This window comes from Camelus bactrianus, chromosome 7, assembly GCF_048773025.1.
Source record: "Camelus bactrianus isolate YW-2024 breed Bactrian camel chromosome 7, ASM4877302v1, whole genome shotgun sequence".
NCBI classification, from domain to species: Eukaryota; Metazoa; Chordata; class Mammalia; order Artiodactyla; family Camelidae; genus Camelus; species Camelus bactrianus.
The window spans coordinates 12,148,462-12,175,959 of NC_133545.1; the positions used below are offsets into that span (position 1 = coordinate 12,148,462).

Here is a 27,498-nt window from a genome sequence, read left to right on the forward strand (position 1 = left end):
ATTATATGACAACAGAAAGCTAAAAATATCTCGCCCAGTTTCCCTGAAATGTGGCTTATGCTAAGCCTGCCTTCTTGAACTCATAATTTAAAAGACAGATTTACTGAGATATAGTTTACATACCATATAATTCATCTATTTAAAGTATATAATCCAATGATTTTCAGTCTATTCACAGTTATGCAACTGTCACCACAATTAATTTTAGAATATTTTCATCGCTGTAAAAAAAGAAACCCTGTACTCATTAGCAGTCACTTACCACTTCTACCCAGTCTTCCCAGCCCTAGCCAACCACTTACCTTCTTACTGTCTCTATATATTTGCTTATTCTGGACATTCCATTCTATATAAATGGAATCATACAATATGTGGTCTTCTATGACTGGCTTCTTAGCATGTTTTTATGGTTCATCTGCATTATAGCACGTACGAGTCCTTCATGCCTTTTTACGATTGAATAAAATCCTATTTTGTATATCATACCACATTTTACGTATCCATTATCAGTGTTGTTTCCATTTTTTGGCTATTATGAATAATGCTGCCATGAACATTCATGGACAGGTTTTTATATGAACATATGTCTTCATTTTTCTTGAGTATATGCCTCCAATAATGTTTTGAGGAACTAGCAGAATGTTTTTGAAAATGGCTGCATCATTTTACTTTCTCATTAGTACTGTATGAAGGTTTTAGTTTCTGCATTACAAAGAATTTAAACTACTAGATTAATCTACTAGCTCAAATACACATGTAATAATTTTGACGGCTGCCTGAGTTTTCATGGCCACTTATTTAAGGAGTACTTAAAGTTTTAAGAAAACCTTTTTTTATGGAAAATTTTAAACATACACAAAAGTAGAGTAGTGTGGTTAACCATCATGAATGCATTGATAAAAGATGATTTATATTCAGTTTGAAAACTGATTTGTTAAAATTTAGACTGATACATTTTGTTTGGTGTAAATTTTCTTTTGGCAATATTCAGATGATTACATTGACTGTAAGTCTTTCTTGAGGTAGGATACTTGTTTTTATATTTCTTTAGAGAAAAATTGTCACTGCTTTGTCACAGCCTAATCAGGACATTTAATTTTGGAATTTGAAGAAGAGGTACCTGGTTCTTTTGAAAATACTGTTTTAGTCTTTAGCCCTAAAATTTGAGACAGCCTTCCTCTACACCTTTTCCTTTTTGAATAGGTAATTCTTTTACTCAATATTTGCATCAAAAAATCTGGTTTCCACCCCTACCCATATATATCCAATTTCTGGTATACCTTTTAGGTAACCTTTTATTTGTGTGCTTTTTCTGTATTTCTTTATGTAATTAAAGCAAATACAAAGATATATTCTTATTTCCCCAGTCCTCTTCATACACATACTGTATATATCATTCTGTATTTTGTGTAACGTTTATGTAGACCTTTGTGGAAATTTTCCATTTCCATGCATAGTATGCTTAAATATTCCTTTTTATTGCTGTAGATTCCATTATATAGATGTACTGTAGTTTACCAGTTACAGTGTACCAAAAATAGGCTTCCTTGGAAAGAGAAATTTATATTTGTGGTTTTGATAAGATACTTTCAAATTTTGCCTTGTATGTCTTGCTTAATTTTGCACTGCTATCAGCAGTGTATGAGATGCCTGTTTACCATAGCCTCATCAACTGCTGTGTTGTCAAACGTTTGGGTTTCTGCCAATCTGATAAATGAAAAATGTTTTGGCAAGTTTGAGTTTGCTTATCTCTGAGATTGAACACCTTTTCATATCCTTGAAGGCCATTTATACTTTTGTTTGTATGAGGTGTCTTTCATGTTCTTTGCCCATTTTCTATTAGGTTGTTGATTTTTTAAAAAATATTTTTTAATTGAATTATAGTCATTTTACAATGTGTCAAATTCCAGTATAGAGCACAATTTTTCAGTTATACATGAACATACATATATATTCATTGTCACATTTATTTTTCTCTGTGAGCTACCACAAGATCTAATATATATTTCCCTGTGCTATACAGTATAAGCTTGTCTGTCTATTCTACATTTTGAAATCCCAGTCTGTCCCTTCCCACCCCCCACCCCCAGGTTGTTGATTTTGATCTCAGTTTTTCTGGAATTCTTATATACCAGGAAGTTTATATGCCTGTTACATAAGTTACAAATATTTTTTTCCCAGTTTGCATTTGTCCTTTGACTTTGCTTATATAGTTGTCCCTTAGTATCCACAGGGGATTGGTTCCAGGATCCCATGGGGATATCAAAATCCTTGGATGTTCAAGTCTGTTATATAAAATGATATAGTATTTGCATATAACCTATGCACCTCCTCCTGTATACTTTAAGTCATCTATAGATTACTTATAATAGGCAAATTCAATTTTTGCTTTTTTGGAACTTTCTGGAATTTTTTTCCTAATATTTTTGATCACCTTTTGATTGAATCCACAGATGCAGCACCCACAGATATGGAGGGCTGACTATAGTGTGTGTATTTGTTTTGCCATCTTAAAAAGTTCCTTAGTTTTATGTAGTTGAATTTAGTATTTTTTCTTTATGGCTTCCAGATTTTGCATCATAGTTTTATAGGCCTTTTTCACTTGAGGTTATAAAGGAGTTTGCCATGTTTCTTCCAGTTCTTTTATGGTTTGTCCCCTCCTTCTTTCAACATTTAAATCTTTGATTCATTTGGAGTTTACCCTAGTATATGGTATGAAGTATGGGTGGGCCTTTTTTTCCTAGATTGGTTCCAGTTGTCCCAACATTAGTTATTTAAAAGTTCATCTTTACCGTATTTCAGATACTGCCCCTTTTTTAATTCTAATTTTCTTTTTGTGTTGGAGTCTGTTTTGGTCTTTCTGTTTTGTTCCATCGGTCTGTCAGTCTTTAGAACAGGCACATTTGTGAAGGAGCAAATAAAAATCAGCCTACAGAAGTGGATGAATGAGGACTGATTGATGACTTTCCCTTGGTGCCAAGATTGGAAACCAAATCTTTGCCTGCTAATGAAACATATATACACCTTGGAATCAGCCTGTTCAGACAAGCAGAAGGGAGTATAGCTGTATTACAAAATGGCGTTAACAGGAGTGCTTGAGGGAAATTACCAAAGGAACTGAGGGGTAGATAGCTGTAGTTCGTTGATGACCTTACATGCCGTAGAGAGGAATTTGAATTTTGCCCTCTAAATAACTGGAAAATTTTAAACAATCTAATAAAATGTAAGATTATATTTCAGAATGGGATTCTAAGTTTGAGTTCAGTGGGCTCCTCAGCATCCAGGTATGGGCTTCAGGTTCTCTGAATTCTCTGAACTTTTACATTTCAGAGAGTATCTAAGGCTTTCATCAGATTCTCGGAAGTCTTTGACACACACCTTCTTTAGTAACATGGGATAGGATAGATTGAATGGTGTTTAAAACTAAAGATAGGGTTGCCAATCAAGAAATTTCTGTATTAGAGTAAGCAGAATATGAATGGCAGAGGGAAAAAAATGAGCTTTCCCTTCTATTCCTTATTTCTGAAGGGTACGGCCGACTCTCACTCCTCACAGTAGTTACTATTCTACAAAGTCACTGCAAACACTGAATTAGTTTGGTGAATACTGAACCATTGCTACTGGGAGAAATACTGAATTACTATTACATTAATGAGCCAAAGATGGCCTCTGGATATTGGCCCCTAGGTTGTTTTTTCTAGCCAGCTGGGGTCCGTTAGCTTAAAAGCTTCTTGGCATAGGGCACTTGTTATACAGTATGAGAGCTAGAAAAAGAAGGCATTGTCACCTTATTCAGCCTCAGCTGGGAAGGTACACATGGAGCAACTCAAATTTTTCAGGGCTATGTGCATGTCTGCAAAAGTGCTACAAGTATTGATTTGGTTACAAATACATTTTAGCAAATAGACAAATTTGCAAATATAGTCCACAGATAAAGAGGATCAGCTGTACCTGTCCAGTCTCTTAAATACTTCCAATGATGAGCATACTCCCTCCTAATAAACTTCACCCTTGCTGGATGGTAGTTTTAATGGTTATATTAAGCAAAAATCTGCCTCCTGTGTTTTCTAATCTTAGGTCTTAATTTGGCTTTCTGAATTGTTCCCCTTCAATATACTATTTAAATTCAGCTGTCTTCTATTCACTTTTACTCCATTTTTCCCCCTCTAGCACAAAGATTCCCCATTTGTAAACTTTTGCTTTGTTAAATAGAGATTTAAAAGAAAAAAACCTTTAATTTTATTGTTATTAATTAACACATGTTCTCTATCTCCACTCCTTTCCCCACATAAAAACCGCCCAACCTGAACTCCCACTGCTTCACTTTAGTCTACACTATGTTTGTCAGTTCTTTTTCAGTTTTAAATTATTCAAATTAATTAATAACTGGAGAGATGAGTCTCATGCAGAAAGGCTAGGATAGTGATAACTTCAGATATACAGAAAGATTCTTTTAATCTCTATTTTCAGTGCCCCATTTCATCCCCACTCCTAATGCCATCTCTGTTCCTTAGATTAGCTTCATTCTATAGCCAGATTTTCTCAGTGTACCAAGAAGATGGCCATTAGGGGCTCCAAATTTCTGTCCTCATGGAATGCTTTAACCGTAGTAGACACAGAAATGTCTCTCAACCAGTGTCTGTCAGTTAAAGGTAGAACTCTGGTGCAGCTGGGATTGTATATCTAGCCCTAGATCAGGGGTATGGGAAACTGACTAGCTAGCTTATGTCATGTGTAGCCAGAAAAGTAGTGACCCTTGATTGATAGTCTCTCCAGTACCACGTGGATTTTAGGGAAGGGCAGGTTCTCAGAGGAAATAGAAGCGCTAGGCAACTGAACAACAAATATCAGTTAGACACATTAAGACAAGTATTTTCTTCTGCTGTGGTTAGGATCAGTAAGACATCTCTTAAGGACCATCAGTATGATTGAAGGATTATAGTTTTCAGCTTTGAACAGTATTGAATCAAAATTGATTTTGCTTTAAATGATGACATCTATTACTTCTCAGTGGTGCACACATAGGAACCTGTTGTATTTTCTGTCCTTTATGTGTTTAAGATATTTCATTACTTTAATAAAAAATTAGAAATTAATTTTGCTTTGATTTAAGTTGGTGAGTGTGAATAGATAATTGAGTCATAATTTCTCTTTAATATTAACTTAGCTCTAGAAATAATTTTGTTTCTGACATAGTAATCCATATGACATTTTAAAGGTATTATGAAGGTAATTTTTTTCAATGATGTGAAAAAATATGTAACTTATTCCCTTTACTTCATATCATATATTTATGACACCATAGGTACCTGCAAGGTGTGGAGTTACAGTTCGGGACAGTCTAAAGAAAGCACTGATGATGAGAGGTCTAATCCCAGAGTGCTGTGCTGTTTACAGAATTCAGGATGGGTATGGTTTGTATGTGATGTGAAACTTTGTTTTAAAAAGGGATAAAACCTCAGACATTAAATTTTGGGGTTTTCTGTAAGATCTTTACCCAAACCTAGGGTATTGAAAATCAGCTTTAGAAAAAAAATATTAATGCTAAGTTAGTTAGCCTAAAGAATCTTATAGGTCCTTTGAGGAGTTAACATTAGATAACTTTGTATGACAACAGTGTTTGTTACTCTTATCAAATGACTTTATTTGGAGTTTGAGATTCTTAAAATTTTTGAATCATTTAGAATGTGACTTATTTGAATAATAGGCTCTTCCCCACTTCTCTGTTTTTAATACAAACTCATAGTTTCACAAAAGGCTTATCAAAATTAACGTTTTATATTGAGTAATTTTTCTTTCAGAAAGCATCTAAAATTGTGCCAAGACCCCCCCAATTTTAAATACCTTTTAAAAAATAATCAGCTTTTTGGGGCATGTTGTCCCTTGAGTACTCTTTCTTTGACTGGACAGATAAATCTGTACCTATGATTTTTATTGGGGGGGACCCCAGAAACAATCCATTTTCTGCTGTTTGTAGGTCTTTTCTGGAGCTGACTTGAAGAAAAGAGTACCTCTCTTTACCCTGCTGTTTGTCCAAGAGTGATACATTTATTTGGGGTAAACTTAAAAATTAATTTATTGCCATTTAAATTTCTAACGATGGAAGACCAGGGAGTCAAAACTCCCTCACCATTACTAGCCCCTCAATAACCAATTTTCATATCTTCAGCATGAGGTAGTTGAAAGTCTTTAGGTATGATAACCAAGAAAGGCTGTGTCTGCACTTTTCAGAGAGAAGAAACCAATTGGCTGGGATACTGATATTTCCTGGCTTACCGGAGAGGAATTGCATGTAGAAGTGTTGGAGAATGTTCCACTTACAACACACAACTTTGTATGTATCTTGATATTTTTTTGAAATGTCAGAAATGTTCAGGTTCTTGTGAATGAATTTTTATTTAGGGAATATGAAGTATGGGTGAATAATTTTGGAATTGATATTTTACCTAAGTTGAAAATCAGTTGTTCTTTAAAAAAAAATGCGTATTTAAGCTAAAGAGTTTTATTTCAATCATTATACTTAATTTTTAACTTTAAAAAGTAATAAATATTTATTATTAAAAGAAAATTCTCAAGAATTTGAGTGGTATGAAAGTATATCAAGTTAAAAACATGAAAGTGCCCTACCAGAGATAAATGGGCCAGTTGTTAATAGTTTATTGTGTAGTCTTCCAAACTCTTTCTGTATGTACAAACATGTCCTTGTACTTCTGAGCACAAAGTTTTCTCCTATTTTTCTCCCTTCTCTTTCCTTCAGTATTTTCCATTTCTTTCCCTTTTTTTTTTAAAATGGAGTCATGTTTTGTGTGATGTTATTCACCTTTTTAAAAAAATTAAACAGTATATCATGGACAAACTTCCATGTCAGCACACCTAGCTTGCAATGATGATTGCAGAATAGTCCCTAAGAACATAAGTTCTGTATACTAACTATCCCTCTATTAATAGACATTTAAGTTTTTAAAAAAATCTATTACATACATGGTAAACAGAATCTTTCTGCATACATCTTGACACCTTTGTGTAAGTGTTTCTGAAGGATACGTTAATGGAGGTGGACTAGCTCTCCTTGAGGACTTAAGAACATTGTTAAAGTTCTCCTTGAGCACTTCTCCCTTTGTCTGGTTTTTGCATTTGCCGGAACCTAGCCTAGTGAAGTGTCAACAGCCAGGAGGCCTGGAACATGGGGACCTCTCTACCTAAGAGTTAAGAATACAGGTCCCAGAGCTTGAGAACCTATCCTCTAAAAGTGTAGGCAGAATCCAAGATTAGAACGATCTATAAGGCAGATAAGCATTTACTACTTTTCTCTATATGGAATTTTGACGATAGTTTATTTTTCTAAGTGGTTAGTTATTGCTACCCTTTTGGCATCAAGTGTTTTCCCATGTGTCTTGGTGATTAGTACAACTGGGCTCTTTTGATTTCCTTGGGGGTTGGTGTTTTGGAGGGTCCATTGGGGTGAATAGTGAAGTCAGGTTTGTGCTTCAGTAAATAAGGCATCTTTTGGATGAGTGTAAGATATATCTGATGTGAGTCAGATTTACTGTGTAGCAGATAGTTTTATAATGATGAGATAAGGAGTTCACTACTATTGTTTTTTTTTAACTTGTAGAATTTTGAGAGGACAGATCTTAAGATTTTTTATATAAGTTTTTAGGAATCAAAAAAAAAGTTGAGCTTATATTTCACTGTGATCATTCCTGCTTTTCTTAGTTATTTTTCTTAGCTAGAAATTAGGTATGAGGAGGTAAAAGAAGACTGAAGTTGCTAACCATAAGATAATATTAAAATAGTACCTAAGGAAGGTCCTTGCCACAAGAGGATAATGAAAGCAAACTGCAGGTTAGTTGCAGAGTATGGAAATCCTCACAGCACAGTTGGAGAGCTACCAGTAAATATTTATTGAGAACTTTGCATTTGCCAACACTTTGTCTGATCTGAGGATATAACAATGAAAAAGTAAACAGTATCCCTGCCTTAGAGTAGAGAGACAGATAATTTAATAAGAAAATTTCATGTGTACTCCTCTAATTGCTGTGTATGTTTAATATGCTTTGGATGCACAGAGTAGAGACTCCTAACATGGCCTTTGAGGGGTCAGGAAGGTTTTCCAAAGGGAGGAATATCTAAGCTAAGGGCTGATGGATGAGAGAATAGCAGATGAACAGTCAAAGGAAGAGTGCTTGAGACACAGGGAGCAGTAAGAAAGTACGTTACCTTTTTAGTTTTGAAAGAAATTCAGCATGGATGGTACAGAGTTGGAGAGGTAGCAAGTATATGATATAGGTAGAGTAAGCAGAGCCCAGCTCATGAGTCCTTGTAAGCCATGTCAAAGATTTGGACTTTTCTCTAAGGTAATTGGAAGTTTAATATAAGAAGAAGAGATGTGTGATGCATTTTGTGTTTTAGAACAATTGCTCTGAGTGTCATATAGAGGCAAGAGTAAGCCTGTGTACTGCTTAGAAAGGGAAGAATTTCTCTCTTTGCTCCTCTGAACTGGGTTTTGCTGACTCCTCAAGGAATGCTGCTTATCCCTCCTGGTTTCATAGAGTCTTATAAAAGCTGTCGCTTCAGTATTTGCCTACCTCCCAGGAGTCCTTGGAAACTGGCAGGGCGAAGGGGCAGGGAAGGTAGAGAAGCAAGAGTAGAAACAGTTGCCCTGTGTCTAGCCCTTGCCATTCTCCATAGGCACCAGGGTTAATGTCTTCCTCAGGCAGCCCCATACCTTACAAATTAATACATGCAGATTGCCTGGTCTGTGCCTCCCACTAGTTTACCTTCCATGTCTAGATGTGCTTGAATTCCAAAATAAGCATAAATTGTGGCACAAAAGAAAAGATATACCTTCCTGTGCCCACCTTTATTGACAAAGGTATACTCACAGGTATATGTCACTTACTCAATTTATACTCAGATGCATAACCACGTTCTGTCTTACTCAGGTGTTTTCCTCTCCTTTCTGCCTCCTCTCCTCCCATTTCTCTCTTTTTGTTTTCTCTTCCTTTACATACAGAAACAACCATTTGCACATAGTTTTCAAGTGTAAGTCAGTGACAGAAAGAAATACTGCAGTTGAGTAGATTAAAGAAGGAAGAGAAATTAGGACTTCATGAAACTCAGTGGATTATTAGGCAACTGAGAGTATGAGTAGTTAGCAAAAAGGATCAGATGACTATAAAGTGCTGATTCCTGTAAACACATTTTGTATTTTTCTGTGCTCTAATTTCCAGAGATTCTGCTAGCAATCTAAAAAGATGCTTGCTTTGGTAAATAGTAGCCACATAAATATTAAAGAAAAGTTTCTAATTTTTTGTATATCTAAAGACAAATAATGGAAAAGGAACAAAACTAAAAACAGTCAGTTGTCTTTTTATATCCCCTAGAAAGTGATACATAGAAAGGTGAGGAATCAGCAGCAAAGCCGCCTGAGTGACCTTGAATTCTGGCTTCTAAGCTTGGCAAGTTCCCCCCCAAATGGCAGGGCTATCCCAATGATAAAGGACAGTCAGGGAGGTGATGGGTGGCCCCTGCCCAAGTATAATGACATCGAAGTGAAAGCCTTACTTCATCTAACTGCTAGTTTGTAGTCTATTTTGAGGCATGTGTGACTGTGGTGTGCTTTAATTTGCAATATAAATTAATTAAACCATATTTAATTCCACCCTCAAAAAAAAAAGTGAGGAAAATAAGAGATACTAAGAGTAGCTAAATTTTACTAAGAGTAGCTAATTTAGGTAGCTAAACTACCTAAATGTTCTAAAAAAGCCAGAACGGATGATGTGCCAAGATACCATTTTCTTGATGAAACATTTTTAAAATAATGTTTTATCCTGATAAATATGTTTATTGAAAAGAGTTTGGTAAACTGTGGATATTGACATCAATTTAATGGTCATGAAAAGCATTTACGTGCAGTAGAATGGATTAGAAAATTCTGATGTACATTATACGTTCTGGTGTATTTTTCTTACTTTCATTTGTGGTTAATGCTGTCTGAAATGAATTAAGAATATATGGCAAAGAAAAAGGCCAAAATAGAGTCACCCCTGCTCTCACCGCTCTTAAATAGCCATTGTTAGCATTTTGGTATTTGTTTATCCTTCTTATGTCTTCTGCTTTTTATCTACACAGTGTTAAACAATTTCTGACTTTGGTAGTTACCAAGATAGAGTCTCCCTAGCACAGTTCTGTTTATGTGACCCACGTTGTAGGTCATTTGCCTCTGGACGTGGAGTTCTTACATGTTGCCTTTTTAAGTTTCACAAAGAAGAATGTTCACAAATACATTTAGGTGTTGTAATCCTCTGACAAACTGATAACTTGTTAGAAGTATTTCTTAGCATCTTCTAAGTGATTTTCCTGTCCCTTATCCTAAGTTAGCAAGTTTAGGTAGGTTGTTCTGATTTCATATAATTACAAACTAGTTTTTTTCTTTTATAAGTAATTTTTTTTTACATTTGACTCAAATGTATGTATTTTTTTAAATAGTGCAGAAGGCTTTTACAATAAAAAAAATAATCTATTGTCCCATCCCTTGCTAGCCTCTAATGCCACTGTCCATAGGAAATCACTCAACTTTTAACGGTTTCTGTTTTAAACTCTTTTGGTGCTATTTTCATATTACTGAATAATAACTGTAAGCCAGTTTCTTGCTTTATCAATTTTAGACATCGTTTACTGATTGCCAGTTCCATAGAGAGTTAGATTATTTGTAATATTGCAACTTTTCCTCCTGCTTCCTCTCCTCCAACGCATGTTTCTGCTTTTTTGTGTTTTTTTATTCCTCTGTTACATACCTTTGTAACTTTATATATGTATACTGATGTTCTGTCGACACCAATAAGCATCTTGTAACTGCTTTCTTTTTACAATTATTAAAGTGAACCTTTATTCTTCCTTTTTCTTCTAATTCTTCCTTCTACTATCATCTCTGCTTTTACTTTTATTGTAGTACAGCTTGAAACTAGTTTCCAGTCTTAAATTCATTTCCCATCTTACTGACTTCTGAGTTTTTAAATTGGGTAATTGGTGGGAGGTAAATACATATAGGCCATCTGTTATCTTGAGCCCACTGCCTTTCATTTTAGTATCTTAGTGTGTAAGTCAGTTCTCATGATGTAAGCATATTAAAGATTTGTTATTTTAAATAAGAAAGTAAATAAGTTGATTTCTAAAAAGATTCTTGCAAGTTTTTGAAATCATCTATGATATTTTACTTTGCAGGTACGGAAAACTTTTTTCACCTTAGCATTTTGTGACTTCTGTCGAAAGCTGCTTTTCCAGGGGTTCCGCTGTCAAACATGTGGTTATAAATTTCACCAGCGTTGTAGTACAGAGGTTCCACTGATGTGTGTTAATTATGACCAACTTGAGTAAGTAATCCAAAAAAATTTCTATCTACTATTTAACATTAACTTTTCTTAATATGAAACTGGTGTATCTTAGAGTCTGTGGGAGTTTTCTGTTCAGTAGGGTTGTTACCAGGAATTTTTAAAAGTGTTGCTAGAGAGTAATATTTGGTATAGCCAGTACTTCTCTCTCAGACTCTAATTTGGACTGTACATTTCATTCATGTTTTATATTCTCTTTTAAGTAATAAAGATCCCTTGCCCGTAGAAATCAGTTTTAGATAGATTTTGGGAGGAGAGCAGGTGTTTCAGTTCAGTTAGCCGTTACATTTTTGGACCACAGATCAGGGAGTCAGATTCTGTTAGCTATTTTGTAAATTATGTTTTCTCTCTTCTCCAAGTTAATGTCTGTCTGTCTGTCTTCTCTCTCTTTCCTTCCTTCCCTTCTTCTCCCTTCCTCTCTTCCCCCGTTCATCTCCCCCCTTTATCCACTTACCTCAGTTTATTTAAAAACAACATATAAACTCTTTGAACCCAGTGAATTTTTTTCTAAAATTTCTATTTGCTTTATGCCAGAGTTTCTCTAATAGATTAGATTGAGTTTCTTTTAATCTTGTTTTGTGTTGTTGCTACTTCTGTTAAAGTCTTACTACTTTTTTTTGATCACTTGCGCAAAGGGAATTCAGCTCTGTACTTTAAAGTATATCATAAATATGTAATCTAACTTTTAGCAATATTTATTTTCTTCTAATTCCTTAACCATAAAGCATGGTTTTTACCTTCTACCATGTAGAAATTTGCTGTGTAGAACAATTAGTTTTAGATTCTAAGCTTGCCTTTGAAAGTACAGTATAATTTTTTAAATAAGCCTTTAGACAAAAATAAAACTAATTTTAAAAGAAGGAAAGAAAAAAACTAACTAAATTTTAGAATCCTTTCTGAAAATGGAATTTGATCGCAGATATTTTTGTTAATTCTGTAATGTATTCTGGTGTATGAAGCTTCTGGGTTTTGCACAAGTTAGGTTTGTTTTGTTTTGTTTTTGTTTTTGCCTCACAGTTTGCTGTTTGTCTCCAAGTTCTTTGAACACCACCCAATACCACAGGAGGAGGCCTCCTTAGCAGAGACTGCCCTTACGTCTGGGTCATCCTCGTCTGCACCCCCCTCCGATTCTATTGGGTATGATTTGACTCCTGCTGTTCAGTGACATGCTATTTGAGCTGATTTCTTTTGGAACTTTTATTTAATTATAAATCTTTCCAACATTTATATTGTTACATTAAGAACTCTTTTCAGGTAACTTATTTTTTTAGAGTTCCTGCCTTCTGCTCATCACTTTATTAGGTAATATTAGATATAGAAGTATATGATTTCTATTTACAAAAGTAGCATTAACATACAAGATAATTTTAAAATAGTATATAATTATAATCTACAGTTTATCACAAATTACTTTAAACGTGTGATAAGGGCATAAGTATTACCATGTTTACAGTAGAAGAAGAGAATAGTGAGAGTAGTCAATATGTAATCAAGAAAGTGGGATTTAAACTGGACCTTTAAGAATTCAAGCATCTGAATAAACCCAGAGAATAAAAGCACAGTGATTGGAGATGGAAAGGAGAGAGGGAAGGATAGAGACAGCGTAAATAAAGGAAATGGGGATGGTAGGTTTGGGAGACAGTGAAGAAACAGTAATCAAAGTCTAGAAATATCAGATTATCGAGAGTCTTGGAATTCAGGCTGAAATTTAAATTTTGCATAAAAGGGAAAAAAAGAATTATGGGTTTTTGAGCATGGGACTAACCTGGTGAAAATGGTTTTAAAGAAAGAATCCCTAGTAGTGATATTCAGATGGATTGAGAGATATCTAGAGTGCTGTTGGTAGTGAAGACAGTGAGAGGCAATGTGAAGACTTGAACTGGAGTGGTAGCAACATGGAGAAGGGATGGATGTTCATAAGTGTAAAAGGAAAAAACTAGTATTATTAATCAGTTTTGGAGGATAAAGAGAGAATTGACTTTAAAGGTGATGCAAAGGCATCATATATTCAGGCTTCATAGTGGAGTAGGGAAGATGGTGAGTTTAGTAGATACTAGTTTGTTTTGGAGCATTTCTTACACAAATCTGCTTAACTGTTTCCCTATTAGATTTGAGGCCCCTTAAATTATGCTATCGTTGTAACTGGTTAAAAAAAAAAAAAGCCCCCACATGGCATTCTGTTCTAGAATATCCCAGAGATAATTAGTTAAAACCAGGAATATTTATTGTCAATTTCAACCCTACTTCTTTCCACTGTTCACAAGATAATGCTGTTTCTTCTAGATAAAACAGTAAGTTGAACCTCCCAATAGATCTGTAATTTTTACCACGTCAACCTTTCTAAAGGTCTCAAAGGCTAGAAAATTTAGCAAAAGACTTTTGCATTAAGGAGTAGATTTATCTATTTTGGAACACTGAAAATGCTACCACTGTGTTCTTTCGTCAGGCTGTGAGAGTTGTTCACTCTGGTGGAGTCATTCTGTTCCTGCTGTCTCTTGTCATTAGTTATATGCACCTGTATATTTCCTAGAAGATCAAATCAAAGTGTTGTCATTGTTCATTTTGATTTTTCATTAATCTTTTGGCTATCACATTTACCTCTGACAGGTTCTAATAGACCACGAGGCCTTTCTAATGGCAGGTCCTAGTTCTGTGAGCAGAGTTACAGATCACCATAATGAGATCAGTTTGGCCTCTCTGAAGGTTTATAATGGTAATGATTTAGGACATTTGCCTTCCAGTGAAGGAATGCTATCTTAAAATTAAGAAACTATTTGCCTATGCCACGAGTATTTTATTCATAACTAAACTGAAGTACATTCTGGTCTTGAGCAAATGATAAGAAAGATGTTCAAACTTTTGCTTTCTGGATGCTTTTATATCACAAGTATATATGCATGCCTGTGAAAAGATAGAAGCCAGTCCTGTTCTTTATTGATACTCCTTTGCATTTTATTAATAGTTCTGATAACAATTATAACTGATACCAGGACTATTAATTATTATCATTGTTTCATGATATATATGTACACATATATGACATGTCACATATAATAATGGATGTAACCAAGACATATCACGTATAGTAATGATGTGGAGAATGATACGTTGCCCAGTTTTGAATAGAGTTAAAGGTACCACCTTTTCTACTTTTTACAAATGCTATGGAATATATAAATTTATGAAAAGTCAGTGTTTTAAAATGTGTGTATTGCTGAAACAGAGGTAGTCACACTGCTTCAAAATTTTTAATATTCTAGATTAAAAATGAGATCTAAACTAACTGGTAATTTGCTGAAGGGTGTTAGAGGTGAAATTCTTTTTATTTCTAATTTGCTACTGCTTTAAGGAGGTTTGCAACAAGGTAGGTAGAGAGCCAGTTTACTGACTGCCAACATACTTCACAAGGTATAACTTGCCTAGGTCCCAGTTAAGATGTCCCACTATGGAAACTCATTTTGACCAATTCCTAGAAATGATGAGAGTTAGAAATATACTTGTTTACAGTAATCAAAATCAGAAAAGACTAAATCAGAATGCCAGGTACTTCATGTCAGTGAGAAATACCTGCCTGTATAGATCAGACTTCTTGTGTTGGATGAATCAGTACTCCCTCTGCTTTGGAAGATATTTATGAGAAACCAAATTATAATCCAAAGATTGTTTTTGAATTACATAATTCAGATGTTTAATGACATTAGGCTATAATAACTTGAAGTGTTTTCCAAAATGATACTATATTTGCCCTCACGATTAGGTAAATTGACTTTGTGGACCAATGCCAACTGCCAAATATAGCCTTTCTGATTTTTATGTAATAGGCAGATTTCCTTACTTTCTAATATATCCATTTTCTTTAGATTTGATAATAAAATTTATTAGATTAAATCCAGGTTTTTGTTTTTTCCTAGTTAAAGACTTCACATACTTATTTCTGATTTGTTATGTACTACATGTTGCCTTCATAATCTTAATTCAGTAAGTTTCAAGAATGGCTTGCTCTCCCTATACCAGATCATTTATATTAATTAGACTACCCTATACAGTTGTAGTTAATTTAGGCTTTTCCTACTTTTAAGTCCTAACTTAAAGTAGTAGTATGTTGTTGCATTGAAACTTTAAATCAGCCTCTAAGTAGTTTTTAAAAGTGCACTTTTCAAAACTATTTAAAAAGCTAATATTAATATTGTCATTTTTACATTCTTTTACCTGCTCCTAAAACCCCTTAGCAAAAGGTGTATGATGATTGTCTCAAGCAAAAATAAAGACAGCTCTATCACAAACTCAAGGTTTCTTAATAATCAGAATAGAAAGACCAGTGGGGCATGCTAATTTTCCTAAAGGTTGGTTCCATCAGTCTTACCTGTAATTCTCATTGGGCTGATACCAGTTTTTTAAAGTGCATAATATTTTATTATTTTTATTTCAATTCTTAGTAGATTCATTTAGTTAATATGAACAGATAAAGTCAGATTTGTTTTCCCTACACTTAATACTGTGTTTCAAAGAAGTAAAATTTATTAGCTGGTATGGTTCAGATTCTGTTAACATATTTTATTGCAAAGCTTTTTGTCACTTTTTGGCTTCTTTGGCTCCTTCAACCTTTAGTCCTCTTCTACTATATTTTCTTCCCATTCCTCTCTAAATCCTCTCCCCTCATAAAAATGTCTTTTTATCCCCTCTACATTGTCCTTCTGGCTGTCTTTTTAACCATTAAATAATACTGATTAGTTACAGAATTTGCATATGATGAAGTGGAATGATAGCCAGTCTCTGAAGAGAGGCTGTTAACACTGAGTCATTCATTGGTCCTAATGGAGCTCACTGGGACAGTCATACCTCATCTATCAAGTGATACTCACTTCTCATCTCTCTTGGATATTCCTTCTGAGGGGCAGAGACTCCTCACAGATGTTTACAGTCTAGTCTCAAAACTTCATAATGTACTCCATGAGTCCCACATTCATTCTGGGGGCGGTGAGAGATCATAGACTTTATTTATCTACAGTACCAGAATAGGTCACTCTGTCCCCTGTTTTGATAGTTTCGTCAAAAGCTGTTTTTACAGATACGTGCTTTAATGGTTAATGTATTATTCCCCTGTGTCTCTTGTATCAGTTATTGGGCATGGTAAAAATTTCAAAATGAGAGAGACACTGTCAGGATCATCTATTTGGAAATGATCTTTTGTCGTTATTGTTCAGGATTTTAATTCAACTCTTGTGTAAAGCATAACTTTCAGGTCCTTAAATATGCATGTATTATTTTTTAAATATTTATAATTTCCTAATACTTTGCATAAAAATTTCATTTTAGTAACTTCAACTATCAAGAAATGACAAGGGTAGGAAAAAAATGGCAGACATTATTCAGTCAGTCCCTACCTAGAGCATTTTTATGTAACCTTAAAGGACAAGAGTTCCTTCCGCTGATTAACCACAGGTAATTTCTAGCCATTTGTGGATTTCTCTGGAGTTTTCTGGATAAAAATCAGTGTTCTTATCATTGATACTCCCTGGAGGGTCTGCTTGAGCAAAGCAGCTTTGTCAGTATTAGGTACAAGCCTAGAATAGTTTTTTAAGGTAGTAATTTTAAAAGCCATTACTGCTAGATTTTTAATGCTTTATTTTAAAGTTTTTTTGAGAATATAAAAGCAGGAAAATCTTTGTATCATCCGATTTTCCGTGCTGTTATCTCTGTAAAGTTGCTCTGAATCTTATGTTTCAATCACTTAATTTTTCCAGGCCCCCAATTCTCACCAGTCCGTCTCCTTCAAAATCCATTCCAATTCCACAGCCTTTCCGACCAGCAGATGAAGATCATCGAAATCAGTTTGGACAACGAGACCGGTCCTCGTCAGCTCCAAATGTGCATATAAACACAATAGAACCCGTCAATATTGATGTAAGTATCCAGCATTGTTGAACTAAAAAAATTCAACTGTATTTTTAAATTTTTCTGCTACACTTATAATATAGATCAGAAATGTATCATCTTTCATTTATCACAGTTATTATGAGTGATAGACTTTTAATGAAATACAGAAAGGCCTTGTCATCTTCGCTAATGGCATTAAATATTCAACTGGTTCCAAATTACAGAGTTATTCTCATTTTTTTTTCTATGACACCATCTCTGTAAAAGTCTTAACTTCATGTATTTAACAGGTAATCCACTTGACCATTTTATGTTAACGAATACACTTGCAAGCTTCCTATTTAGATCAATTTGAAATCTTTACCTAAATTTTTAAAAGATCAACTTTGAATAACCCTTAATGACTAATCATTACTTTATGTACTTAACATGCAAATCTGCCTTTAACCTTCTTTACTTTCTTGAGTATATTATTATATTCCATTTCTGTACACATCTTGAATTTTGGTATATTCTTTTATGTAAAGTTTATCACTGAGTTTTAATCATTTTTTTTTAAATGGATCTTCTCTGGTCATTATTATATATTGTAATCTCACTTCTTCAGTTATTTTAGCCTCCTTCTGGCTGGTCACTCTTGAATTTTTTTACTTTCCCAGTTTATCTTACACACTGTAAGTTGGCTCATGTATGTTAGTGTCACTTCTGCAATTAGATATTAACTTCTAGACAGCAGAAACCATCCCTAATATAGTTCCCTAACATAGGAATTATGTTAGGTGTTAGTTAGCACCTAACATAATAGGTCATCAAAAAATATTTGTATCAGTGAAAGGGTTAGAAGATAAAGCAGAGGAAATTTCCCATAATGTAGACCAAGGGTCAACAGACTCTTTCTTAAAGGGCCACACCACATAGTAAGTTTTCTAGGCTTGTGGATCTTATGATCTCTAATGACAACTGTTTAACTCTGCTGTAATGTGAAAAGTCATAAATAATACATTTTAATTAAATAGGTATGGCTTTATTTCAGTAAAACTTTAGTAAAATAGGTGGCCAGCCCACTGTATTTTGACAGTCCCTGATATAGACAGAAGAAGGAGATGCGAAGAAAGATGAAATACACAGGATCAATCCAAAAGGACTGATTCATTTAGCTACATCATCGTGGTAACTGAGTTACTGAAGACGATAAAGAGCCTTTGCTATCTGATGTGATGTGGTGGGATCTTGATCTTGGACTTAGGTGTCACTTTTCCCAGAGTTTGTACTTCAGAATAAAAAAGTGTGAGTTATCTTTTATCTCTGTCTGTAATAAGTAGCAAAACAGAAAATCCATCCAGTTTGTTTGCCTTGGAAAGTAATTACATTTAAAAAGGAATTTGAAACTGTTTACCCCTGTAAGCAAGATACAGAAGTTACTGAAGTGGTCACTTGTCTCTTAGAGGACTAAAGTTGTTCTCATTTTACAGGCATTCCTTATGTGAGTCCTCCTCATAAGGTTGAGTAAAGAAGCAAAAATTGTCCTAACAGGAAAATATTCACTAATTAACGGACTACTTTAATATTAGTCCCTACTCTAACATCCTTCCCAATTTAATAACAGCTTACATTCCAGCCCGTTTCCGTCAGTACCCAAGATTTCAATGAAAACACTGATTGCCAGACTGATTTAAAAAAAAAGGTTTTAAGGATTTTAGGGAGACGATGAATAGTGACTTCGGAGAACTACTCAAATCTTACAAAGCCATTGAGAAATAAGGATACAGCAGAATTAAATTAGTTCAGCTAACAGTAAAAGAAAACCTATAAAGATGACAATATATTAGGCTCTTCAAATGAAAATGATTTAAATATTAAAGGATTGATGGAGGCCTTTGAAGGAATTAATGAAGTCCTTTAAAATTTTTATAAAAATGACTGTGATGTAAAAGTTGACTATGGAATTAAGAATTTCAGTTTGTGCTATTGTAAGTTTGGTATTATAACCAATAAAAACTTGATTCTTTCTGTGTTAATTTAAGAATTATCATATTGTTGAAAGTATAACTTAAAATTTTTTGAATGTAAGAGAAAATAAACTTTTTATAAATCTTAATTTCATTTTTCAGGATACATTCCCAAATCAGACTTTCTTCCCACTTGTTACTAGGAAGGTTTTTTCCTCTTATTTTATTCCTCTTATTTTACATTTAAAGTAACCTCCTAATACCAGTTTTTCTCAACTAATGAGGTCTTCTATCTAGCTAGACCTGAATACAAAAGAAAAAAACAGTAGGAAAGGGAAATATGGGAATAAGGAGATTGTGAAATAAGAAATCAAATCTTATTTCTAGGCTAGATCTATTGTCAGTATTTTCAAAATTGTAACCTTCATACTTACTTTCAAAACTAACATTTTTTTAGATTTTTTCCCTTTATGTGTTAGTGTTACTATTGTTCTCCTATTCTCTTAGCCTTGAACGTTTGAAGTGTCATTTTTATATCTTGCTTTTTCATCCTCCCCATAACCTAACTGGCATAAGGTATCACCTTTCCTTTTGATATGCATCTCAAATTTGTTATTACTGCCACCATTTGGGCCATATTTCTTCACTTGAACTACTTATTACATTGATCTCCGAAACAGATTTCACGCCACTGATTTTCTTCTATCCATTTCCGTTCTTTCTTACTCCTGTCAGAATAATTTTTTTTTACAACACCTCTGTCATCATCTATTCCTTTGCTCTAAAACTTTCATCTGCTTCTCATTGATTATAAGATAAAATACAAACCTTTTAACATTTCATTTGGTTTCAATCACTTCATTAAATTTCAGTCATTATTATTTATTATTCCAGTAAACCAGATTTAATGTTTACTTGGATAGGCACTATGTCAGAACAGGGAATTAAGATGAATTAATTAGCACAGTCTTTGCCCTCAAGAAGGTCACAATCTAATGGATGAATCAGACATATAAATAAACACAAAAATATATAGTATAGTTTATAGAAGGGAGAGATAAACTCTAATGGTTGGATCTAGTAATATTTAAAAGAGAAGGGGCACATTTAAGCCAAAGTGTGTAGAAGATGAATATGAATAAGTAGGTGTTTATTAAGTACACCAGGTGGGAGTTTTAAGAAGGAAAATCATTTGTTAAGGAAATGGTATGTGCATAAGTATGGAAGTACCTTTATGTGGGATGTAATTAACAGTTAATATTATAGGAGATTAGGGTTTAGGAAATGGATGGGAAATGGTAGAAGATGAAACTAAGTAAGGAGAGTACACACTGAGGTCTCTATCATAGTTGGTAGCATGGGAGCTAATAAACTTTGAATGGGAGAAAAAGTGATCAGCTCTATTTTAGAAAAATCTTTTTAATTAGAGATTTGATAGGCAAAATTGTTAGGATTGATACTGAAAATGGCTACTATTAATAAATGCTTACTATGTGCTAGGTACTATACTAAGTACTTTACATAAATTTTCTCATTCCGTCCGCATAAACACTCATGAGTTAAGTACTATTATTGTCCTTATTTTATTGTTAAGAAAATTAGATTTAGAGAGATTAAGAAACTTACCCCAGATCACACAGTTGATAAATGATTGAAATGGAGGAGAGTCTGGCCTGCCTTTCTTATATTTACCCACTGTTCTGTGTAGCAGTGGGGGAAAGAAGGAAAAAGAACAGAGGTAGAAGATAATGCCTAGATTTCTCTGGCGTAGGTGAACAGATAGTATTTATTCCATTCAATAAAATAGGAAATACCAAATGAGGAAGAACAGGTTTGTAGAAATGAAAATGGTAACTTTTATTTTAGACATACTAACTTTAAGATGTCTGTGGAACTTTTACTGGTTTAGAAGTCCAATAGCAGCTGAAACAGGGACCTTGAATAGAGGTACGGATTTAGGAATAATCAACATATTTGAGTCAGTTTTCATGTGTGTGTATATCTTTCTTCCACTTAGTTTATAATATGCTCTTAAGAACACAAAGTTAGTGAGACCACCAGGATATTATATTTATTGATAGTCACACAGCCCTGAATATTTAGTACTGTATTTGCAGATATGAGTATTTGTTGCTTATTCTGTAGAAAATGTTAAAGACTTTATGTCATACATTGAACATGACAGAAATACATCTGTAAAGAATTTACTCTTTGTTTGAACCTATAAACAAAAAGCTGCCTATTTGCAAAGTGCCTTTGAACCTGTTGAGACATTTGGGGCCATTCAATCCTTCATATTTAAGTTATATTGGGTAAACTAAGTTCTGTCTGTTAGGATCCAAATTGCATTGCATTGCCAGTAGACTCCTCCTCCGCTGCCCCACCCCACATTGTCTATTTTGAAAAGCTATATTTTAATAGTAAAGACAAATTTTTAGCAAAACCCTATTTGAGCTATTTTTCTTTTTTTCACTTCTAGTGTGTCCTTACACATCTGTTTTTATGATTGTATCAGTGTACATTTAATTTTATATTCTTTTTTAAATTATACTGTAAACATGTTTCATGATTTGAGCTTCATAATTATTATAGTAGCTGCATAATACTTACTAAATTGATACATCATAATTTGCTTAACCAGTATGTCTATATGCCTATAGTAGGGAAATAATTATTACTGATTTTTTAGTATGATGGACAGTGTTGCACTAAACGTCTTTGTGCATTACGTTTTTTCTTCTGAATTATTTCCTTAGGAAAAATTCCCAGAAGTAGAATTACAAGATCAAAGGGTATGAACATTTTATGGCTCTTAATATGTGCCAGTAGAATTTTTTTTTTTTTTTTAAGAACTGATGCAGCCATTGGTTTTGAATGGCCTTAAATGGATTTCAGCATTTGATCAGGACTAATAATCCCTTCAGTCTAAGGTTAGGTTGGCAAGTGCTTTAAATTTTTTATTTTATCATGTTCACTAGCTAATTCCATATTCTTTGTTTTGTGATGTAATTTATAGCCCAGATATTATTTTCACGTTAACCTTTCTGTTAATGCTTGGTGGAAAACAAAATGTTGTTATTACTTTCTTACCATATGCTTTGAATAAATATACATTACTGTTTATTTGTAGGACTTGATTAGAGACCAAGGGTTTCGTAGTGATGGAGGTAAGTAGTGATCTCAATTTAAAAAAAGAACGCAGGGAAAAGTGCAATTGCTTTGCTGCTTGTCTCCTTTATATTTGCTTCTTTCATGAAACACAGACACAGAGAAAAATGTGTAGAGAAGAACCAAAAATTTTTGCTTTTTTTTTTTTAGTATTTATCATTTATCTCTAATAAAATTTTAACTGATCCATAACCAGAGAAAAAGAGAGGGCATAAAAGGGAGTCTTAAATGTACTATCTACAGTTTTTAAATGTTATCAAGGAGTGATCCTTGCCACTTTATTCTTAACCATCTACAAAACTGATGATGCTAAATTTCCTTTGGGAGCCTCCACTAATAGTTAAAGATTGAGCTTTCAATCAGTTAAAACTTGACTTTTTTAATCATTCTTGGGGAGAATACCTGGGATTGCCTGCCACAAGCTATCAGTTTGTAAGAATTATCAACCACTTCCCTTCAGCTTTCTAGAAGGCTTTGGAATATATGTTGTATAGCATAGACCCCTAAATGGAAAAGTCTAGTTGCCCTTTTACTAGTCCAGGAAATAAAATAAGGAAATAAATTGAATTGAGATTTCTTAAAGAATTTTCATCAGATACTCTAGTACCCAGTGAAAATTGGGGGCATAACAGAACATTATTTTAGAAAATACTTTTAAAATAAGAATTCACCCCTATGTAATGTTTCTAAGAGATGGTATTTGAAACTATCTTGAAGTTTTCTTCCAAGTGATCCTTTATGCTTACCTCTTCAGCTGTCTCCTATTTAATAAGGAAGTCCTGCATGACTGGCTTATCTTGTTTAGAGTTGGTCTCTTCACTGTGACCTGAAGCCTAGATTCAAAGATATTTTATATTGAATAAGCATTGTCTAAACCATGTTTTATTGTTTCTGTATTCCCATGAACCTACCAAAATAATAACACTACATTATATATTCTAGACTTAGTAGTTACTAAAGCACATAGTCTTTTTTTCCTGTTTGTTATTCCATGAACCCACCAATTAATGTTGCTGCCAGTCTGACTTTCATATGTCTTAATAGCTGTGGCTTTTGATAATTTTGCCCAGTACATCCAGCATTTAAATGTTGTCATCATGTTAGCATCACAGAGTTAACTTAGTCATAAAAACTGCCTGCTTAGTACCGAAAAATCAAATGGCATTTCTTGTCCTTTTTATGAGTCACTTTTCAAAAAATTATTGGGATTTTATGATAATAAGCAGATTTTTTTAAACATCCAGAATTATTTTATGAAGCAGGCTTCAACTCATCTTATTTATTCCCCATGACTTCTTTCATTTCTTCTGTGTGTCTGTCTTCCTGTGTTTGCCTGCCCCTCTCTTTCTCTTCTAACAGCCCCTTTGAACCAGCTGATGCGCTGTCTTCGGAAATACCAATCCCGGACTCCCAGTCCCCTCCTACATTCTGTCCCCAGTGAAATAGTGTTTGATTTTGAGCCTGGCCCAGTGTTCAGAGGTAGTTGGGCTCTTCTTTCTTGTTTTCACCCAAAGCAAACTAAATATAAACTACAGATACTGTTTGTGCCTCACCCTCACAGTGTGTGTTTGTAAGTGTGAAAGTTTTCAGTACTGAATTTCTGCTTGGCCTGGCTGGAATGCTGAATGTGCTTCTCACACATACTCACTACCACAGCTTCCTGTATGCTGTCTGTCATAAATTTGTAAAAGCAAGAAAATTCTGAGCTGAGATTTCCATCTTGTTTTTTGTTATGTTACTTAGTTTTTGATCTTAATAACTTCTTAAACTCAGTGGGCGGTAGTAAATAATGTAGGGAGGGGGCTCTTTGCAAGTTGAATTTCTTTTATTTTAATCCATTTAGATGATAACCTTGATGACTATTAAATATTTGTTATCTTTTTTTGTTTTTTTTTTTAAATGGAAATCCCTATTAAGAGTTTTTACTAGATTTTTGGCTTTATTTTCTGTAATATGGGTTTTGTTTTTGTTTTTTTTTTGGAAAAAGAGGATGTGTATATTTTATATCAAAGGTAGGAAACTTTAAAGAAGATTTGTAATACATTTGGGATATTTTTACCGTACTTAAGAAATTTTAGGATTGATTCTTTCACTTATGCCATCATGAGGAAAAAGCAGTGTAATTTCACTCTCCCATTTTATCTTGACATACTTTAATTAGTGGTTAGACTGATTTTTAAAAATTTAAGTCAAAATTTAGATGGGTGTCTTGCTATAGATATAAATAAAGATATTTTAAAAGAATTATATTTACTGGCTTTTGCTAGTTAGTGTCTGTTACTTATTCTAAATGTAGTGGTGGTGTTTCAGATTTTTGCTCTCTCAGCCCAAGTCTTCCTCAGAAAATCCATGAAATGGGCTAGAAGTCACAGAGTACTGAGTAGTGTGATTAAAGTAAATAATACAATACAGCACTGAGTAGATCAGACTGTGAAGCATTGGGTAAGCAGTTAAGGATTTATAATATTGAAAATTATCAGTGGAAGGCAGAATATGGATTGTGCTCTAGTAATAGATATTCCAGATACCATTTTCTTGTGGAAAATTGTATATGAGATATGGAAATTCCACATGATGACATATATTATGTAGTAATGATTAAATTTCTATACAGTTTTAACATTTAAATGTTGCCATGAGTATCCTGATCCATGTTCTTTGAAAGATAGTGACTTTTTAACTAGAGAATAGTTGTCTACTTAAAAAAAAATTCTCTTAGTCTTTTTTGTTCTATATATGCAAATATTACCTGACATCTCTGTCCTGCTTAGCTATACTCAAAACCCAAGAGGAGTCATTGCCCTAAACCCCTCTGAACCAGGTCTGTACATGAATTAGGATTTTAGCTCAGTCAGCATTTGGAAAAGTATCCATTAGAAAGGTGGCGCAACCCTGCCAGCTGAACCCACTTTCAAAGAATGTGATAAAATATTTCCATTGTAGTAACTTGGCTGAGAGGCCATAGCACTTTACTCTTGCTCATAAAGGCAAAGACTTTTCAGAAAGTCTTGAGAAACCTGCTTGGCTTTGTTAACATTAAATAATACAGTGTGTAGTGTAGGATTTTTTTACTTTAGTGGCTAATATGAAACAGCTAGGTAATGCCAACATTAAGGCAGCTATTAGACTATGATTCCATTTGGGGAATTTCCATCTTTTTTTGTATTAATTGGCTGTTAAAGTAACTAAGTTTATTTTTTATATTGGCTTTTAAGTTAATTTTGCTTTATGTTTTTTTAATCAGAGAAACAAAAGCTTGGGAATACTTTTTAGTTTATCTCTCATTTTTGAAAGATTGTTTTTCTCCTAGACTTTGCACCAATAAGCAAAGTATATATTTGTAATCAGATGTTTTAAAGGTCATTAAATTGACCAGAAAACTAAAAGAAATTACAGTTTTATAATTTATATATTTGGTATTGATAAAATACTGATATATTTATAATATGACCACCCAATGAGGCCCCTTATTTACCTGTCCTTTCCAAATGATCTATATTTGAAGATATAGTGCATTTTTAAAATAAATCTAAATCTCCCTCCACCCTCTGCCCCCAGTAAACTAACATGCTTCATCCTCCTTTAATAGATATATTTTTCCTTTCACTAACTTAGGATCCACCACAGGTTTGTCTGCCACACCCCCTGCCTCATTACCTGGCTCACTCACTAATGTGAAAGCATTACAGAAATCTCCAGGACCTCAGCGAGAAAGGAAATCATCTTCATCCTCAGAAGACAGAAATCGAATGGTGAGAGTATATGGCATCTTTTTCCTCTAAGTTATTCCTTCTTAGAAGTCATAGCCAAAGGTAATTTGCCTTTTAGATATAAGATATATGGCGACATATGATATGTCCATATATGACACAGAATTCCCATAGTCAAATAAATTTAAGAGCTGATCGTTTTTTGCCTAAAGCATATTCCCACAACACTGATTTTTGCTCTCAACTCTAATATTATTAAGTAAAATGCAGTTTTGAAAGTGTAAGAATAGTGTTCTGCTTCTAAACTATGAAAAGAGAAAGTATTTTAGGAGGCATGATTAGGCATATATATTCTAAGGAGCTGGTCTGAAATTCAAATATCTACCAAAGGACATTCTTCTCTATTGAAAAACTAACTTCTGCTGCAAAATAAATCTATATTAAAAACTAATCACTTTAGCGATGGTACATTAATAGTGAATGTTGGATAGGTGGATCATACCAAAGTGATTATTTATGTTGATACATTTTTTTGAGAGACTGGGTCAGATAAGATATATGAGGAAATTTAGCACTGATTGGGAGAAAGTAATTAGATTATCAACATTTACATAATATGTTAGCTTAAATTTTTGGCCTTTGGAGCCAAAACTAGTCACAAATGTATATAGTACTTATCTTGCCCCTAGTAGTCTTCCAAATGATAAGAAGCTGTTTTATTTTATTGGTTTTAATAATATACGTTTCTGCTCATACCTGGTAAATAATTATTTTTTAAGAAGTTGTTTGCATCCTAATACTGACTTAAGTCTTAAACTTAAGTTCTACATTGTAAGAATCATACTTCTCCATTATTCTTCAGATTTTTTCCCCTCTAAGATCTTTTTCCCTTCCTAACTTACATCCCTTTCAGGCATAGGGGAATGTGCTTAGTGTGAACAAGATTTTCCTTTTTTTGTTTGCTTTGACTTGACTTTTGCACTATTTTTATCAAGAAAACACTTGGTAGACGGGATTCAAGTGACGATTGGGAGATTCCTGATGGGCAGATCACGGTGGGACAAAGAATTGGATCCGGGTCGTTTGGGACAGTCTACAAGGGAAAGTGGCATGGTATGTATACAATAAAGTGACCTTGTCACAAATTATAATAATAATATGTGTTAAACAACTTATATAAAAAAAAAATCAAAGAGAGTATTCACTGTTTGCATCATTAAGCTATTTTTGATCAGATGCAAGAGTCTTCCAAAGGTTTATAACAAAAATTATGGGAAATAGGAATTGGATTCACAACAGCCAGAAGTCCTATCATTATACTATGGTAATAGTTTTTAAAGATGATGATCCTCCAGGTGAGCTAATCCCCCCCAATGTTTTTCTTTTATAAGTTGTTCTCCT

The 27,498-nt window shown here is 33.8% G+C and overlaps 1 protein-coding gene across 4 annotated transcripts in view; it reads left to right on the top strand.

Annotated features, from left to right (window-relative positions):
* Nucleotides 1-27,498, top strand: part of BRAF (B-Raf proto-oncogene, serine/threonine kinase) — a 140,460-nt gene that overhangs the window by 74,639 nt on the left and 38,323 nt on the right. For 2 of the 4 annotated variants that reach the window (XM_074366915.1, XM_045510973.2), the window contains exons 4-12: nucleotides 5,306-5,409; nucleotides 6,232-6,334; nucleotides 11,227-11,375; nucleotides 12,411-12,530; nucleotides 17,138-17,297; nucleotides 22,350-22,386; nucleotides 23,747-23,866; nucleotides 26,003-26,139; nucleotides 27,093-27,210. In XM_074366915.1, the coding sequence (XP_074223016.1) occupies nucleotides 5,306-5,409; nucleotides 6,232-6,334; nucleotides 11,227-11,375; nucleotides 12,411-12,530; nucleotides 17,138-17,297; nucleotides 22,350-22,386; nucleotides 23,747-23,866; nucleotides 26,003-26,139; nucleotides 27,093-27,210 (1,048 nt within the window). The remainder of the gene's footprint in view (nucleotides 1-5,305; nucleotides 5,410-6,231; nucleotides 6,335-11,226; nucleotides 11,376-12,410; nucleotides 12,531-17,137; nucleotides 17,298-22,349; nucleotides 22,387-23,746; nucleotides 23,867-26,002; nucleotides 26,140-27,092; nucleotides 27,211-27,498) is intronic. The other 2 variants (XM_045510971.2, XM_010947455.3) reach the window with 1 other exon arrangement.